General features: G+C 44.8%; 1 protein-coding gene across 1 annotated transcript in view; it reads right to left on the minus strand.

Moving 5' to 3' along the window:
* Positions 1 to 5,008: 5,008 nt before the first annotated feature.
* Positions 5,009 to 17,424, minus strand: part of LOC119174161 (glutamate receptor ionotropic, kainate 2) — a 76,202-nt gene continuing 63,786 nt past the window's right edge. Inside the window, exons 12-15 of the mRNA XM_037424983.2 lie at positions 14,851 to 15,049; positions 11,941 to 12,166; positions 9,082 to 9,356; positions 5,009 to 7,919 (exon numbers count right to left, since the gene is read on the minus strand). Of these exons, the coding sequence (XP_037280880.2) occupies positions 7,755 to 7,919; positions 9,082 to 9,356; positions 11,941 to 12,166; positions 14,851 to 15,049 (865 nt within the window). The 3' untranslated portion in view covers positions 5,009 to 7,754. The remainder of the gene's footprint in view (positions 7,920 to 9,081; positions 9,357 to 11,940; positions 12,167 to 14,850; positions 15,050 to 17,424) is intronic.

Genomic DNA, 17,424 nt, shown 5'->3' on the forward strand with positions numbered 1-17,424 from the left:
ACGTGTGTCGTCACAAGGAAGCAATCAATTCAAAGGTTTGCCGTCATCAGTGATGACACAAGCCATGATGCTGCACATGCCTGTTTTGCTCTACAAATAATCCACAACTATATGAAGGAACAACTTAAGCCTGACACGCATGTTACTTTTGTTTCTGATGGTGCATGCAGTTACTTCAAAAACAACTACCAGTTGTTCGAGTTATGTCAGAAAGATCATATATCAACAAAGTGGATTTTTTCGGCCACAGAAAATGGCAAGAACTCTTGTGATGGCGTTGGTGGCCTACTAAAGCATCAGGGTACGCTCTACAACCTCAGAGCGGCAAGATCAGCTGTGATTATGTCAGCATCCCAAATGATGGTGCAAATGAGCGCGAAGCTCAAGAATGTCAAGCTGCTGTGTGCAAACGCAGACGAGCTAGAAACATTCCGCCAGTTTAAGAAGAGGCAGTGGAAATTGTTGCCACGTGTTCCAGGCATACGTTCTTGGCATGTTTGGCTAAGCACATCTGAGGGCACTGACCGTGGTCGTGTTTTGTTAGCGTCACGTACTGCTTAGATCTGCAAAAGATGCAGCCATTTTGAGCGCATCTCTTGTTTCACGCAGTCACCACCAAAATACCAGTGAGGGTACTTCAAGCGCATATGCTTTTTCTAGCGAGACCCAACACTTGCGTTGGAACATTTTCATGTTTGAGTTTATCTTCAAATATAGACAGATGTTTTGCAACTGAGTTACAGTGTCGAAGATTTCCTCCATTATAGCTGTGTTATCAGTAGCATAAATGCGCCTTCATGGGTACGTATTTGTCACAGGGCTAAAACAGCCTTTCTTCACCAAATGTGGCCACGTTTACTCGCGTTTGAAGCTCATTGCCGCTTTTCCGTTCCGATTTCTAGATTTCTCAACTGATCAGCGCATTCTCGAAAAGCTCTGATTTGTTCTACGAATATTGTCGCTAGAAACAAAATAATGCAACATGTTTTTCTATATTGCTATATGATGGCCTTCGGTTGTCTATTTACGAGATTTTAAGAAAAATCGAAGATGGGGTTTTTTTATTATTGAAATTTCACTGCAGTACACTTTTGCCAATATGAGAGCTTTGAGGCAATATATAAAAAGTTGCATTTGCCCTACGGCAAGAATAATTTATGTACCCAATGAACGCATTATATCCTTAAAACGTGTCAAGTTTCAAAACGCTGCTTGCATTACTTTCGGAGAAAAAAATCGGGAATACGTAACTTATTTCAAACTGTCGCAAAATTAGACATTTTTAAAAGCTATTTTCTTAAGGTCTACAAACTTGAAACCGCATGAATTCATTCTTCATTAGACATGCATTTCAGGTAAAAAATGTATTTTTGAAACAAAAATATTTCTCTTTTTATACCATCTGCAATTTTCGAAAATGACAAGTGACGAAGTTGGTGCCTCCGTGTTGGTGAAGTTTGATATTTTTTTCTCGTAAGTTATGCCGTTAATAATAAAGCGAAGTTGACTTTCGGGCTACCTGGTGAGAGGTACACGAAATATAAAATACTCAATGAAATCTAAAATATCAACTTTTGGACCAGTGTCAATCTCTCGTGGAATCACCCGCTTTACATGACACGCATATCATGATTATCATGTTTTGACATGTCATATACCTTCATAATCCATCGCCGTCACGTAACACCAAATTTGGTATATGTGGAGCTAGGGAAACGGTTGCGAACTCATCATGAAGGGCCCAATATACTCCAACAAACGTTGATGCGCGCGCGCGCTGAGCGCAGTGACATTACGCTAGCAAAACGCGAGCACTCTATCGTTTTATGCAAGGCGTGACCAGCGCGTCCAGCGTCTCTCGGCGCGGCCCGGCGGCAACTGGCACGAAATATGAAATGCTGCATTTCGCACCGATGACGTTACCCAGACAGCACTTCGAGGTGGCATTGGTCTGCCTCGCTTCGTGATGGATGGACGCTGGGAGCCCTGAAAAGCACGTGCGTCAAAGCGTGTCATCGGCTTGACGCGACGAAACGATTGCCAGTGTCATGTCGAAGTGTATTGGCGCCTTGAGTGGCGCCTTGAGTGAGGCTAATGTCATACATGTTCACCATCGTTTTTATTATCACAAACGTTTGTAATTTATTAACACCACACACCTTACACAGCATGGTCATAATATTATTACTTCTATGTTTTTACCCGCCTTAATGCGCGCAATTTTATGGCCCTTATACAGTCGCTTATCACAATCATTGTTCATATCTTTAGTAAGATGAACTGGCACTCTTTGGCCATGAAATGGCCCTTGCGCCACAAAACATCAAACATCATCATTATTTCTTTTTACACATTTATTAGATGAGTGAAGCCCCTTATGGTTGAGCTGAATCCGGTGTGCGTCGTCACCACTTTTACTGTGCATGCGCGACCTTCCCTCTCTCTCCTCCACTACGCTCCTCTTCTCTCACCTCGAAACGCTGACGCAGCTAGCGTCTGCTAGCCTACGTCATCTATGCTCGCTCCCCTCTCTCTCTCCTCCAGGCATCTCTCCCAGTGGCGTCTACACCACCGTTGAGCATGCGCCTTCTGATTAGTCCTCTGTGCCCCATGTGTCGGCGGAAAAATTGTTCTCGATGCATCCCAACATAGGCCTCCAGAGGGTCCCTCCCGTTTTGTCGAGTCCAAAGGATTTGCTTCACCATGGACAAATAAATGATAATGTAGTGTTAACATGCCTCTCGCGTGGCATGTTTTTTGTAAAGACTTTCCTCGAGTATAAATAGGATTGTTATCACGATGATAAATAAGGCTTTTTGGTGGTTGTTCGTGATTTCTTTTAGCTCTTCGTACTACGACGCAGGGGTGATACAGGGACTATGCAGCACAGGTGGTTCGCGAACACACAACTGGCTTATTTACCTCTTGTCGAGTGTCAAAGAAAAGAAAAGGAGGTGGAAAAGAAGAATAAAAGGGCGTTGAAGATCGCCAGTTCCCAGGTCGGCTGGCCACCCTGAGCTGTGAAGAGGGTAAGGAGAATAAGATCAATAAAAATGAGATGGGGCAAAAAGTAGAAAGAAAGACGAAGAAAAAAGCGCGCTTAATCTCCCCGTCATAAGAATCGGCATAGCACGAAAGTAAAACGTGTCCTCAGAAGTAGTTAAATTTTCGGTTCAAGCATTAAAGCTTTCAGTTGTGAATATGCACTTGCGGTGTACACTATATTGTCCGTGTCTTTTTTTGCGCTACATTTACGCCATAATAGTTGAATGTTTACTGTACTTTGATATAAAAAGCTTGCACAATTTGCATTTGGCAGCTATAGCACCATCAACATGAGCCCCTTGTCGCACATCTTCATCCCGACAGCAAACGCCCATAGTCAATGGTTAAAAAACTCTTGATATATTAATATTAGTGGTTTGGCCTTAACGTCCCAAAACTTCCGATAGTTATAGCGCGAGAGCAGATCGACGACAAACGGACAAGAAGGAGACGAGCACCTTTTGTCGTCGTTCTGCTCTCGCGCTATAACTACCGTAATGTCATACCAACTAGCCCAAACTGCCACACTTCCAAAACTGCCATATGATTATTAGAGACGCTGTAGTGGAAGGCTTCGCAGATTTCGACCATCTGATGCTCTTTAGCGTGCACTGACAGCACACAGTACACGGGCCTCCACCATTTCTCCCCCATTGAAATGCGACCACCGTGGCCTGGATCAAACGCAGGAGGATAACCACACTGAAGAGCCAGAAAACATACCTCCTGTTCCGCACGTCATCTGCATGTTCACGAAGAGGGATTTTGTAAACCACCCCACAAACACAATCCGCAAACCGCTTGCGAAGCTTCACCTTACATCGGAAGTTTCCTCTCGCCAAAGGGTGGCTGCCCTTCTGCGAAATTGAGATGAGCTGTGCGGCGCCGAAAGAAACAACATGTACACCCACATTCTGGCCGATCTTCTTTAATACCTTGCTAGAAAAGGAACAGGACATGGAACTTCTTCCAGTTGGTAAAAGAAGAACTCTGCCTGTTATTAGTCTCCCAATGAAAGTTAACAGTTCGTACCTTCCACTCTATGCACCTAGTGTCCATTTAGAGTTGGTGTGGACGATTGAACGGGTGAGGAAAATCGTCTGATGACAGCTTTGAGAGTGAAACGGTTACTTAAAAGGGCACTAAAGTGAACCAATTCCTTGGTTCACTCGTGTCCTCATCAATTGCGTCATGACATGTCGCTGATTATCATTTGTTGGTCGTGTGTGCATGCATGTACGTTCAGGTATATGCTAAGCTATATACTGAACTTAAATATGTCATGCATGTTCTGCCATTTATATTTGTCATTATTATGACATGACTGTTTAGAGAAACACAAAAAATTGGAAAAAATAGATGAGGACTACGCTTATTTAGTTGCACGTGTCAACAGGTGCACAAGCTGTGGGGCCCAGGATAAAACGGTGATGATTCTAAGATGTAGCGAACACAAGATTGCGTGTATCAGCTTAGAAGCCTGTCATATTAAGAAACTTGATAGCTAGTGTGCTAGCGCCCTGTCTCATGCACCCTTTTGGCCTAAATTTTATCTTCTAGATGCAACTGCATGTCGGGTCTTAGATCTCTTACAAAAACTTAGCGTTCACGTTTCGTTGCTGACTTTCCTTGGTTGACGTTTTTGCATTTTTAGCTTTGTGCGTCAAATCATGTTTATAATTCCTTCCTCTTTTGCCAATGACTTACCGCGACATATATAGAATGTGTAATTTTGCCATTAACTGCAGTTGTCAGTCAACGCCCGTGTATTCGGGTCATCTTAAGGGTGGTGTGGGAGTTGGCATTGTTACTCGCTTGCTGTGCAGATAGACGCAGTTTTCTGTCTTCATTTGAGTCCGAGTATGCAACAACTCACCCAAGTCAACGTAATATCAAAACAAAATTTCCTTCTGTGTCCCCTTGGGTTGGACATTTATAAAACTGCAGGAAAAAACAGCGGACAGCATTTTTTAACATTTTTATTGACAAACTAACTTTACACAACTCGCATTGAGTCATTCGAACACGAAGCATAATGCAAATAATAAAAACCATGTCATCGCCAAGATGCCGTGAGAAATTTTCATTCATTCTGTGGCTTGCATGTTGTGGTGTTCCTAGCGGCGATTCGGTGCAGTCTTGTACATGATAAGTTTTATATCCTCAAAAGTAGTCTAATTTCTCATGTACGCAGATGCCTAAGTCTGCCTATATATAGGGTTTGCAATAAAATGCTTGTAAAAAATAGACAACAATGAATGCCAAGATACCGACTATATTTGAACAAATAGAACTTTCTTATGTTGTTTGGTAGTCAACCTACCCCTTTAAATTGAAAGCATAAATTAGGATCTATGTCTGAGCATTTACGCTATTATGCATTAACAAAGCTGCACTAAACCCAGCAGGATTTACGAATAATTATCAAGATATTCAAAGAACCGAATAATCGTTATATTACAGGTTACGAGAACTGCATAGCTTGGTGTTTAAAATCCTACTAACATTTTTTCCCTTTTTTATACCACAAGAAAAGCAGCCGTTGGCAGTGTTATAAAATATGCAAATACTATTTGAAGCACACACACTGAATATTTTGTATATGCTTGAAGAACAGACTTGACCGCAAACTTCGTTTTTTTTTTCTTTGCAACATCGCACACTAAGAACGAAACAAAGAAAAACGAGATCCATCTTGTAACTATCTGTCCTCAAAAGCTTCCGGCACTGAAAAACATAACCAGGTTTTGTTGCGAATCAGCGGCTAACAAAAACGTTCTCTCGAACGAGGGTTGTGTCCCACTTTTCGTGCAATGGTACAGTCGCTAAGCTCGTTTTACGTTGACCATTTTACATTGACAGATTACCGAAGACATAATGTCACGAGTTCTGTAATACATTATAATTGTTAGTTGTAATGTCCCAAGACCACCATATGATTTATGAGAGGCTCCGGAATTTTCGACCACCTGGAGTTCTTTAGCGACGAACCAAATATGAGCGCACGGTCCTACAACATTTCTCCTTCATCGAAAATGTGGCCGTCGCAGCCGGGATTCGATCCCGCGACATGCGGGTCAGCAGCTAAGTGCCTTGGCCACTAGGCTACCGCAGTGGGTGTCATGAGATCTGCTTCAGCAGAGTATGTATCACAACGCTGCACGAGTTAACGAAGTTAATTTCAACGCGTTTATTAGTTGAAGGTACCATGTTTTCGATATGAATTAGCTTCAGGACACTTCGAATGACACCGCTAAAATACTTCCGCACAAATTGTACATTCTGTTTCTGCCCCTACTCACATCGTGACATCATTACAATCATTAATATTTTGTTTTGTTTCGAACGATAGCAAGTTGATTGATTGACTTTGCCAAGAGGAGGGGTTACCTCACCTCCCCAATTTCTTAAATTTTGTTTGCGCGATTATATAAACGCCCACATACAAACGCACATGAACATACATAATGGGTGGTGGAACTCCACCCTTTAAAAAAAGAACTCCAGCAATGTTTTTGGCAAGGCTAGAACATATCTGCCCAAGTAAATTGCACCGTAAGTGTTGTTACACCATATATATACATCTCAGGTTTCAATAATGGCCTGTAGAGCCACGAGAAACTGCAAAACAATATTTAAATTTCAAGCCACTTGCTACACATTTGTCTGTTACTGTCTCTCGAAAGTTCATCATTTTATAGTTTATGTCCCGATGTTGGCATCTGTCCTTTTTTCTTCCTGCTTTGCAGCAATAACGTATATTCATACATCGCCTGTGACATAATGAGCACTCTTTATTCAGCAGCGTGGACGCCGCATTCCTTTAGGAAAGTTGAAAACCTCATTATCCTCACGAATGTCCTCGTCCCCTCTTTATTCAGTGTTTGCTATTTTCCCGTAGTCTAAGTCGTTTCCGCTTTATACCCATGTTTATATGGCCTCAGAACCTATGTTTCTGAAGTCTGCTACCTGCTCACCGTATAGAGTGCCTATCCTATCACCACATACACCTATGAACTTGTCCATAACAAAAGAATCACATAAGCACTGCTCCACATCGCCTCTCTTCTCTTTCCGCAGACGTTAAATAAATCCTAACGCTCCATTGAACCATTCTTCATAGCCATAACAAGTTTACTTTCAAAAAAGCCAATTGAACTCATTTTCACGTAACTACAGTATTTTGTAAGTGTTTAATGGCCCACATTTTCTAAGAGAGTATGATAAGCACAAGCCAACGTAGCGATGCATTGAAGCGGGCTGCATAACTTCTCCATGTCTCGGTGTCGATACATGGCGCAGCCTACGCAGTGTTTTGTTTTCTTCTCCACACTGTCACGTCACTATTTACGATGGCGATGCGCACGCATATTCATCTGAAATTTTCATTTCACTCTACTGATACTTAAAGTCGCGTTCGTCTCATAACCAAAGAAACTTAACGCAACTGTTTCTCGTCAGCGTACAGGGCTGAATTGAAGACAGGATTGTGACACCTGCAGGCACCAGCAGTTGCAGAAATATAAACTCTGTCAAGCAGTGACCTCGATTTCGCGATTTGAGAAAAGGGCTGTTATGCGACAACGAATTTGGGTTCTGCGACGTGGGTGCGAAGGAGGCCGGCGAAAGTCTTAGGGGCGACCATCGATTCGCTGCGCCGCGCCGTGCGCCTGGAAGGCGCGAGCCCAGTGTCCGGCTGCTCGGAGGAATCACGGAGCGGTGTCGTTCGAAGTGGTGATGGTGGGCAGCTCCGTGGCGGCTGTCGCCGCTGCCTGGTCCTTGGCCTCGTCTTCTTCCTCCTTGGAGGGCTTCTTCTCCTTGCGGCACAGCATTGCTGCACGCAGCTCGTCCACCAGTGTGGTCCACACGGCACTCTGCGATGTGGGAAGAAAATTAGTTCAGCGTTGAATTTCCATTCAAACGGCCATAATTTTAGGCAACTTTCCCCGTACAAACGTGCAGTGATGCCAAAGGATGATCGGAAGAATATTAATTGAGTTAATTGAACTGAAACCAAACAAGGAAGATTGATGCGTCGATCTAGCATCAATGACCATTTCCAACATCACTGATCCAGTACCAGTGACAAATGGGCTTCATTTCACCAGTACCTCGATGATAACATTAATAGAAAACAGATTCTCCTTCGTAAGGAACACGGGAACTATACACCGCAGCGTTCGCTCATTAAGTGCACTGAGGTCACCTGATGACATTTGTGTACATCACCGATTTCCGACTTTGAAACCACTTTTGGATCGGGAAGCAACGTCTTAGAGCTGAAAAGCTCAAGAATTCTTGTTTTGGGGCACGTAAAAGAATCGCACAGAAGGAAATAGGCTGCCTGTATTTCCATTGAAAGCATCCCTCGTAGCGAATATCAACAGATCTGAAGTCTTCCGAGCACCGTATGAACAGTTCACGGAAATACTTTACCCTTTATCTTTTAACCTGGAAGGAAATATGGCCTATATATACTCTCATGACTGAATTGGTGCGCTGTTTGCACACTGACGTGCCTGAGCTTAGAATACTAATGTAAAACAGCGTATAACCCCTGCTGCACGCGCGGAATTCAAGTGTCCAGTTCTACGGAAAATGTGCCTGTTACTTTAACGTGCACCTGCTTTCTACTAGTGCACGAGCACACTTGCGCTAGATTCCTTCGCGCTTAAAGCGCATATGTGGCTTTATATCTATAAATATGCTTTTACTGCGGTTGGAAGTTTTGATGCAGACATACTACGGCAATACCAACAGTACGTACATGGTATCCTTGTGGTTTCCTACGTAACTCTATTTTAAGGTATTATCACTTTAAAGTAATATACGGCATTCTTTCATATAATAAGGCTTACCTCATATATATATATATATATATATATATATATATATATATATATATATATATATATATATATATATATATATATATGTATTTAGACTGTATTATGCCCACAAACCATCGTAGTAGTGCATGATTTCCATTTAGCCTTTGCGTTTACGCTACACGAGCAGAGAGTGTCCGTCACTGACCATGGACTCGGCGCTGAGGTTCTTCCTCGCGTGTCCTCGCACGAAGATGAAGAGCATGACGAGCATGGTGATGACGAGACCGAGGAGGAGGAACACGAAGACCAGGCTGAGGCGACCGAAGCGCACCGTGAACGGGGTGGGCCGGTACACGGGCTGCTCGCGCGGACAATTGACGGCGCCGTGCTCGTGCCACCAGTGCTGGCGCAGCAGCTGCAGGGTGCCCTCGCTCTTCAGCCGGATGATGGCCGCCGACAGCTCGGACCGGAAGGCGCTGCCTGCGCGACAGGCGGGGAAGTGATTTTAAATGAGGAATAAAATTAAAAGTGAACCTCACAACTGTCTGCAGCAAAGTGGGACACCTGAGCAGTGGTTCACGCCCCGCCGCGGTGGTCTAGTGGCTAAGGTACTGGGCTGCTGACCCGCAGGTCGCGGGTTCGCATCCCGGATGCGGCGGCTGCATTTCCGAATGAGGCGGAAATGTTGTAGGCCCGTGTGCTCAGATTTGGGTGCACGTTAAAGAATCCGAGGTGGTCAAAATTTCCAAAGCCCTCCTCTACAGCGTCTCTCATAATCATATGGTGGTTTAGGGACGTTAAACCCCACAAATCAATCAATCGAGCAGTGGTTCACAAAAGAAGGGATAAGGAGGGATTGAAAAAAGATAAAAAAGTAAAAGATTGGGAGATGGCTAGAGAAGGCCGCGGATGGGAGCCCAGTCGGCGAGCGATCGTCGAAGAGAGAACATTGTGGACGGTACAATGGTCCGCCACGAAATCCACCGAGCGTCTCACCGCCTGTGCGACACGCCGACTCACTCTCATTATTTGCTAGTAGGGTCAAATGGCACGACTGTTTTCAATCGAATCACATGCAAATATATGCGCAATGTGAATTGCGAACATTGGTCAAATGCGGAATTTTTCTACTTTATTCAAACCGATATATAAGCCTTCCGCTTGACGAAATCACCGGAATGAGTAAATATTTCGAGAAGAGTATAGTTATGGGCTTGTTAGTGCGAAACGCGAGTGCTATAGCGCACACTTTCACAGGGAGGGAGTTAGGCCAGTAGCAAAGGAGGAGGAATGTTGCCCTCGACCCTCTTCCTTGAAATTCGGATGGAGGGGCTGTTTACTGAGAATATGTAATGCAAATATGAGATTTTTATGACTCCCCCCTCACTCTCCACCACCGGAAAATTTTCTCACTTTGGGCATGGACAGAGGAAGCAAGAATTTGGCGCATCTGTTGTCTTGCTCTCTCCGTACCAGTCTAGCGTGCACTACTCCCCTCGCCGAGTAGTCATTTAGCCATTTCTAGAAAACATTAGTGAGCGATAGTCAACATATATCATAATTCAAATAAAACCAACCAATACCACTCGGTGTGGACAGGTGTTTGTGGTGTGCGAAGTAAATACAGTATCTGAAATCTCACATATTTTGTGAGATGCTGTATATTCGATTGCACAGCCTCAAACATGGCCGATATCTTCGCTCGAACTCCTACCCATTACAGAACGAAGGCGCTACGGGCAAGGGAGGTCATTGTATGAATAATTTGCATTATTATTTTGTACACATAGTTGCCACGAAAGCAATGAAGGCTCTGCATGAGAAGTAAATATGGATGTCTTATGTCATGGCACACCAAATTTTTAAACGAGAAAAAAAAAAAGGAAATCAGTAGGGTTATAGTGCATTCTCGTCCCGATACTCGTGGTCGAAAATGCAGTGCTTGGCGAATAAGCTGAGGGCAATGTGTCAGGGCCTTATAGCTTTAAAGAACCTCATGACTGATGGGCCAATTGTTTTACATATGCTGAAACGTAAGCTATAGAGGCCTATAAAGACATCCATGTTCATATAGCCTACGTTTCAGCAAGTGTGTTTGTCTTCGCTCTATTTACGAACGCAAGTTTTTTGGTGAAACGTTGGCTGCCGACACATTACTTCTTGAAATCATACTAGAACGTGTTGTTGGGCTAGTTGGTCTATTCTAATGAAAGATTAAGGACCCAACCTACGTAGACAAAAAACAAAGGGACAAGATAGAGCGGCGACTTGCAACTGACTGCATTGTAAATGCGCCTCTTTTCATAAGTATGCCGACATGTGCGCAATTGCACTTGCATAGGACATCTGTGAACAATCTCACGCTTATTACATCCCAATCGCAACTAATAGAAAAATTGCGCTTCTGCTTTATGCAGGGTGACAGAGTTGTCACTAATGCAGACATCTAGTTTAACATTGATAAAACACGCCTCCAATAATTCACGTGCCACAGTGTTCTTGCTGCTTCAAATTTGTGAGGTACGAACCTCACATGCACGACGCTCTATCCATTCGCCTTTCTTTTTTATGGTTTATGTGGGTTGCGTACTTCACCTTCCGTCAGAATCTCCTTTAGATAACTCCTGACGAGATGAACTTTTCATTTCTCTTCTCCCATCGCAGTAGCTTAGTGGCTAGGCTGTTGCGCAGTTGAGCCCGACGCGAACGTTCAATTCACGTCTATGTCTGACGCACATATAGGTGGCAAAAAAAAACAACAACAAACAAACGCAGAAACGCCCGTAGATCTAGAGTGAGGTCGCCGTTAACGACTCTAAAGCTGCGCAAATTCTTTCAAGATGCTTACTACAGTGTGCGTCTACATAAATATTGCGACACTAGTTCGCGAAATCGCAAACTTTAATTCCATCTTCCTTTCAACCCCTTTCTCATTATTACTTCTATGTATAGTGGAAGTTGGATGGTATAGACACTAGAATTCGAAAGTTGACAAAAGGGTTTTTTTATGCACATACGCTGGAATGATCGCTTGTCTAGCACATTCGAAGGCGTGCACACGCACCCTTGGGCAATGCGATGGCGTATCCCGAGGAGCCGATAACCTCGCCCACTTGCTCCACTTCGCAGTAGCGGCTCTCCAAATACTCGAGGGCGGGCGAGTCCATGAACAGGGCGTACGAGCCGCCCATGACGCGCTCCAGGCCCTCGGCGTAGCTGTCGACGAACGCCTCGTCGCCCTGGCTCTGGATGCCCTGCCAAAGCTTCATGTATTGCGGGAACGTCGAGCGCTGCGCAGTCAAGCAGAGGCACATCAATGCACCAAATCACATTGGGCCAAGTTCCCACCACCACTAAACAAGTTCGCTGACCAGCCTAGAGACTGAGCCGGCAAACACGGAGAAAAATATTGAAGACATCTTAAACGCCACTAAACAATCTAAAAAGGCCTACTGTGGCGGAAAAACAAAAACGTTCTGCGTTGTGCGTCTTTTTCAGTTAGCGGGCGTTGGTAGTGCCTCGACTTCTCTCGGTGTTTGCCAGATTTTTCAACATCAACCCCCACCAACTTGCTTGGCTCTCAACCATTCTAAGTACCGTATTACTTGTCCGTCGGACAGGCAGCAGAGGGAGCAAAAATACGACCATAGACACGTTCTGGATCCATGCGAAAGCAGCTCCACTGCATTGCACACCTCGAAAGCACTACCGACTTTCTTGCGGGTCAGAAGCCTCAATGAAGCTTAGTAAATAGAGTAGTCTACGTGTGTGACTCTATCGGTCACGTGTTTTTTGGCGTTTGTATCGTAATGATCACCCACCACCTGAAGCGGCATGTCAGACGAAAAGCCAAACAAAAACCTCCAGATTTTCATTAAATATTTCTCTATGTTTCTTTTTGAAATATTACTGTCAAGAATAATTTCAAAATCTGCGCGAAGTAGCAGTCAATAACCTCATAAGAAAGAAGGACACATACAGTTCATTGCTTCTTGGGCATTGATAGCGAAAAAGAATAGAAAACCCAAAAGAACAGGACTACGTGCGTTTACTTGCCCAAATAAATTTGATATTTAGGTTAAAACAGCTTTAGTGCACCATTCCCGTGTTTCCCCCTAAGGTCCGCAATAATATTGGAAGGCATAAAGCCCTGATCAGAATATTAGAGGAAGCCAATGAAACCGACCTTTTTTTAGTACCAAGACCAATAAAACGAGCAATTTTATTACCTCTTTATCCAGTTTTAGTATTAACACGGAAAAATTGTTACTGACAGCGAGCATTTCCAGGTTTGCAGTAATTCAGATTATTGAATATTTTTTAGCTCTATAGAAACTATTTTCAACTATCGCGGTGCCAGACGGACGCAAGGGCGAAACTTTTCTTTTTCAAACCAAACGTGCGGAATCGTCCAAATTGCTAACTCGCAGCTATGCTGCGCGCTCTCGCGATCACTGACAACAGGGCTTGATCGCTTGAGCGAGTGCAAACTCCGCTCGCGTTGGCTTCGAGAGGCGCGGCTTGGCGTAGTAAGACCACGAGCCAACACACCGCACTGCTCTTCAGCCTAGCATTGGGAAGGGGCAACGAAAGGTAAGCAATCGCCGCGGGCGCAAGACACCGTTGGTGAGTCTGAGCGAGCTCCAAGAACAAAGGGAGCCGATGGACCGAAAGAAAAGGCATGCTCACTCTTCGATGTCCACAGAGGACCTCTTCTACTCCCACCGACCACACGCGAAAACAACTCGGGAGACTACGGGAGACTCGAGCACAGCGCAGCCGTCGACATCCGGTACGATCCGGTGTTGAGGGAGAGGGGTCAACGTCACTCCTGCTCTCGCAGGACAGACGGACCGCGGAGAAGGGGAGTGTCATGTTAGGACATGAGAACTGTGGAAATAGGCGAAGAAGCCCACGCAATGGCGACCGGCTGGATTCATTCTCCTCAAGTCGTGCAGGACAACAACGACCACAGCTCATTTCTTGTCACCACAGTGTCACCTGATATCGAAGCTAATTGGTGCAGTGGTTCTGGTTGACATTGTTCTTGACAGAAGTGATGTGGTCGGACAGGAAAAGCATCATTCTCCGCGCATTTGCACCTGTCGAAGTCTGGCTGTAAAGTGATGCATGATCATACATCATTATGAATTTCGCGCGGTTGCAGAAAAAAAAAGGAATTTGATACAAACCTGTAATTACGAACTGCTCGCCCAAACAACGTCTATTGCCCTAAGCCTTTCTCTCCTCAGCTTACCTTTTCGTTATGCGTTGTATTTTCCTACTTTTATAGCACCATTCACATTTATGGAATATCTCATTTTCACTTGGCTTCTTTCTTTCTTCTTATGTGGTTCTTAAAGGAAAAGAAGTGAAAAGTGAGCCCCGTCACTGTATGCATCACAGTGCGACAGCTCAACATTAGCTCACAAGGGATGGGGGTAAGGAGGGATTAAGAGGATAGGATTAAAAGGTATATGTAGAGAGATGAAGGAGAGAGCGAGGCACAGGGAGAGCAAGCGACGGAAGAGAAGATAGAAAAGATGGACATGGTTGCAGGAATCCGAGGGTGGGGCACCACTCGACGAGAGTTCTTGTCAGCGACAGGAGATGGCGGAGGGCGAGTCCAGTCAGCCAGAGCTGCGCTGTCGTCGGAGATCGGCGTCACGAGATGGCGTAGGGCGAGCCCAGGCGGCCAGAGCTGCGCTGTCGTCGCAGATCACGAGGGCACAACCGGTCGGCACGAAATCCAGCGAGCATGCTCCCTTAGCAGTCGCTGCCTCAGTCTAATAGGCCGGCGGCTATCTCACATACCCCATTCCTAGTTTTATTAAAAAACTATGATTTCTTGGTCACATTCGCTTCAATTTGTCCTCTGCGCCTTTGTATCACTAGAGGAAGGTCTCAATGCCGTAATATATAAACGCCTTCAGGTATATGTATTCCTTTGTACAGAAGACCTCAAATTACGCACCTTGAAGAAGTCGTGCGTTGAGCCCTGACGCAGCGTTCCGTACTTGATCTCCTTCTGGCGCAGCAGGTCGTCGAGGCTGTCGAGCGTGGGCCGGTCCCGGTAGCGGATGATGAACTCCCCCAGCACCGACGCGTACGCCACCATCACGACCAGGGAGAAGAGCCACCAAGATACCATCGCCACAACGGTGGATGGCGCCCTGCACGCGTTGGTTTACAAACCACCATTGGCCCCAACACATCAGACGAAGCTTTGATTTCAGCTTTCATTTATTATAATTATTGTGGTTTTCGCGCCCACCAGCCTATTGCCAAATTGTGCTGAAACGCGTAAAATTAGGTGAGAACGCCGATGTTCGAAAGCTTGCTCAAAAAAAGGCTATGTTGAAGTTTCCGTAAATATCTCCAATTGAAGTCAGCGACGTTGTCTACCTTGCCGGGAAAAAAAATGAAGAAGACGTTGCTTTATTTGCATTGCTAACAAGGTATAGTGCATCAATGGTCATCAATTCAGTCTAGTGGCCGAGTCATTACTAATGTGCTGCAAATGTTTATATGTAATTGTACCCGACATAGACATGAAGCTGTTAAAAGATAACATATGCGCTTAATTTGCATGACGCGCTGTAAGTTTCACCAATTAGGACTGAAAAAAAAATTCGGCAGATTCCACGTACCTGGGAATCGACGTTATGCAAAACACGCAGAGGGAAGGTGACCGTATTTAAATCTTTTTATTGAGCGACACGTCATGAAATGATGCTAAACATATGTAGGAATGTTGCATTCTCACACATATGTTGAAGAGTTACAGATGTTCATAAAACCTGTCGTTGGCACTTGCGCAACGATGCTAACTAGAACATGCGCATTAGAAACACCAAAAGTTGATATGAAGCGCTCGTGCTCGCTAGTATGCTGGCCATGGGCACTGTTAAATTATTCAACTTCAGCGCGTGGCACATAACCACAATTGACGTTAACCTGACGTGGCGGCTGTATCAATGAATTGCATATGTAATGTTTTTAAAATTGGGTAGGCAGCACTGCATCCACTCTCGACGTTTCACGAAGATTAGTGTCTACTTAAAAAGTAGTTCCGAGACCTGGCGTAGCTTTGTGGTAAAATGCTTCATTGCCACGCAGAATGCTTGGGTTTGATTCCAACTGGGACCATGACTTTATTCTTTGAGTTGTCGGGTCGACGCTACCGAAGTCGGGTATTCCTTAACGCTCGCGCGTTAAATTGTCCATGTGTGTTCTCGTCGTTCCTGGGTAGATAATAAGTGTCAATCACCTGCGGCACATAACCGCATACCAGCGGGACGTACCTGCCCCTGGGTATGTGCCACTGTCTGGCGGGAAGTGTTTGATGACGTACGCGATGAGATTGTGACATTATTCATGTCTAGACCAGCGCGTCATATTCGTCAAATCTTGTTACTCTCCCATGCTAATTTTGGTTCACGCCAAGTTAAGGGGGCGACCACGAGAGCACCCAAATGTAAGCGGCTAGATAGATAGATAGATAGATAGATAGATAGATAGATAGATAGATAGATAGATAGATAGATCGATAGATACGCTTGAAGTCGCCGAAGCTCGCTAGAAAATGCTTCGCGTTTAAAAGTTCATAAAGAGGGGTTGTGTGCTCGAGCCCATGTTTCATCGAGTGGGCTTGTCTTCTTCGAGGCTAAAAATTATTTCCTTAGGGCTGGCATGTATACGGTTCCTACCCTCTCCTCCATCTTAACAAAGGATTGGGAGAGAGCAACTGTGGATACGTGTCTGCGAGAGAGGGGGTAGCGGGTGCATGAACTGTGTGAGCGAAAAGGAAAGAGATATGCCGGTATTAAAAAGAAATGAAAGAAGGAAGGGGAGGGTTTGGTAGAAGTTTATCCAGATCATGGTTGCCAGAACAGCTCTTCTGACAACCTTGATTCAGCAAAACAGCCCCGTCCCACATTCCCGCATCAACTATTGCTCTCTTCCCTTCCTGTGTTCCGACTGGAGGAGAGGATACGAAGCATATACACGCTAACGCTAAGAAAATCAGTTCCAGCCTTGATGAAAACAAGTGTCTTGTCGGAAAGTCAGCCCGAGCTTACAACCCTTGTCTAGTTTACAGATTTCTTCATCGTGAGCTTCCGTCAACCCTTTCCAGCCGTTTTCAGGACCTTGCGATTCGCCTCTTAGCAAACTTAGCAATCTGTAGTGGCGGGCGCTAGCGGCGATGGGCGCTCATGTTGCATCAAATCTGTTCCGATTGAGCCCCAGCTCAGCTTATACGCGTGAAAACAAAGTTCAGAGGGGGTGTGAAAGATGCAATGTATCACTGTGATAAATACAGGTGTTAATCATCAGCAAAGTCCACATCATGCAACGTATACTCAGCCAGAACTTTCGCAATGGGTACCTCCGTTGCCATTCAGATATTGTGATTACTTGTACACGATCAACTTGCTCCAACTAGACCAGCCATCTACTTTTTGCAAACGGTAAATCTATAGACTGTCTCACGAATACTTACACGTGTGACGCACCTGTGCGTTGAGAGATAATGCAAGACGAAAAG

This window comes from Rhipicephalus microplus, chromosome 5 (genome assembly GCF_043290135.1).
Source record: "Rhipicephalus microplus isolate Deutch F79 chromosome 5, USDA_Rmic, whole genome shotgun sequence".
Lineage (NCBI taxonomy): Eukaryota > Metazoa > Arthropoda > Arachnida > Ixodida > Ixodidae > Rhipicephalus > Rhipicephalus microplus.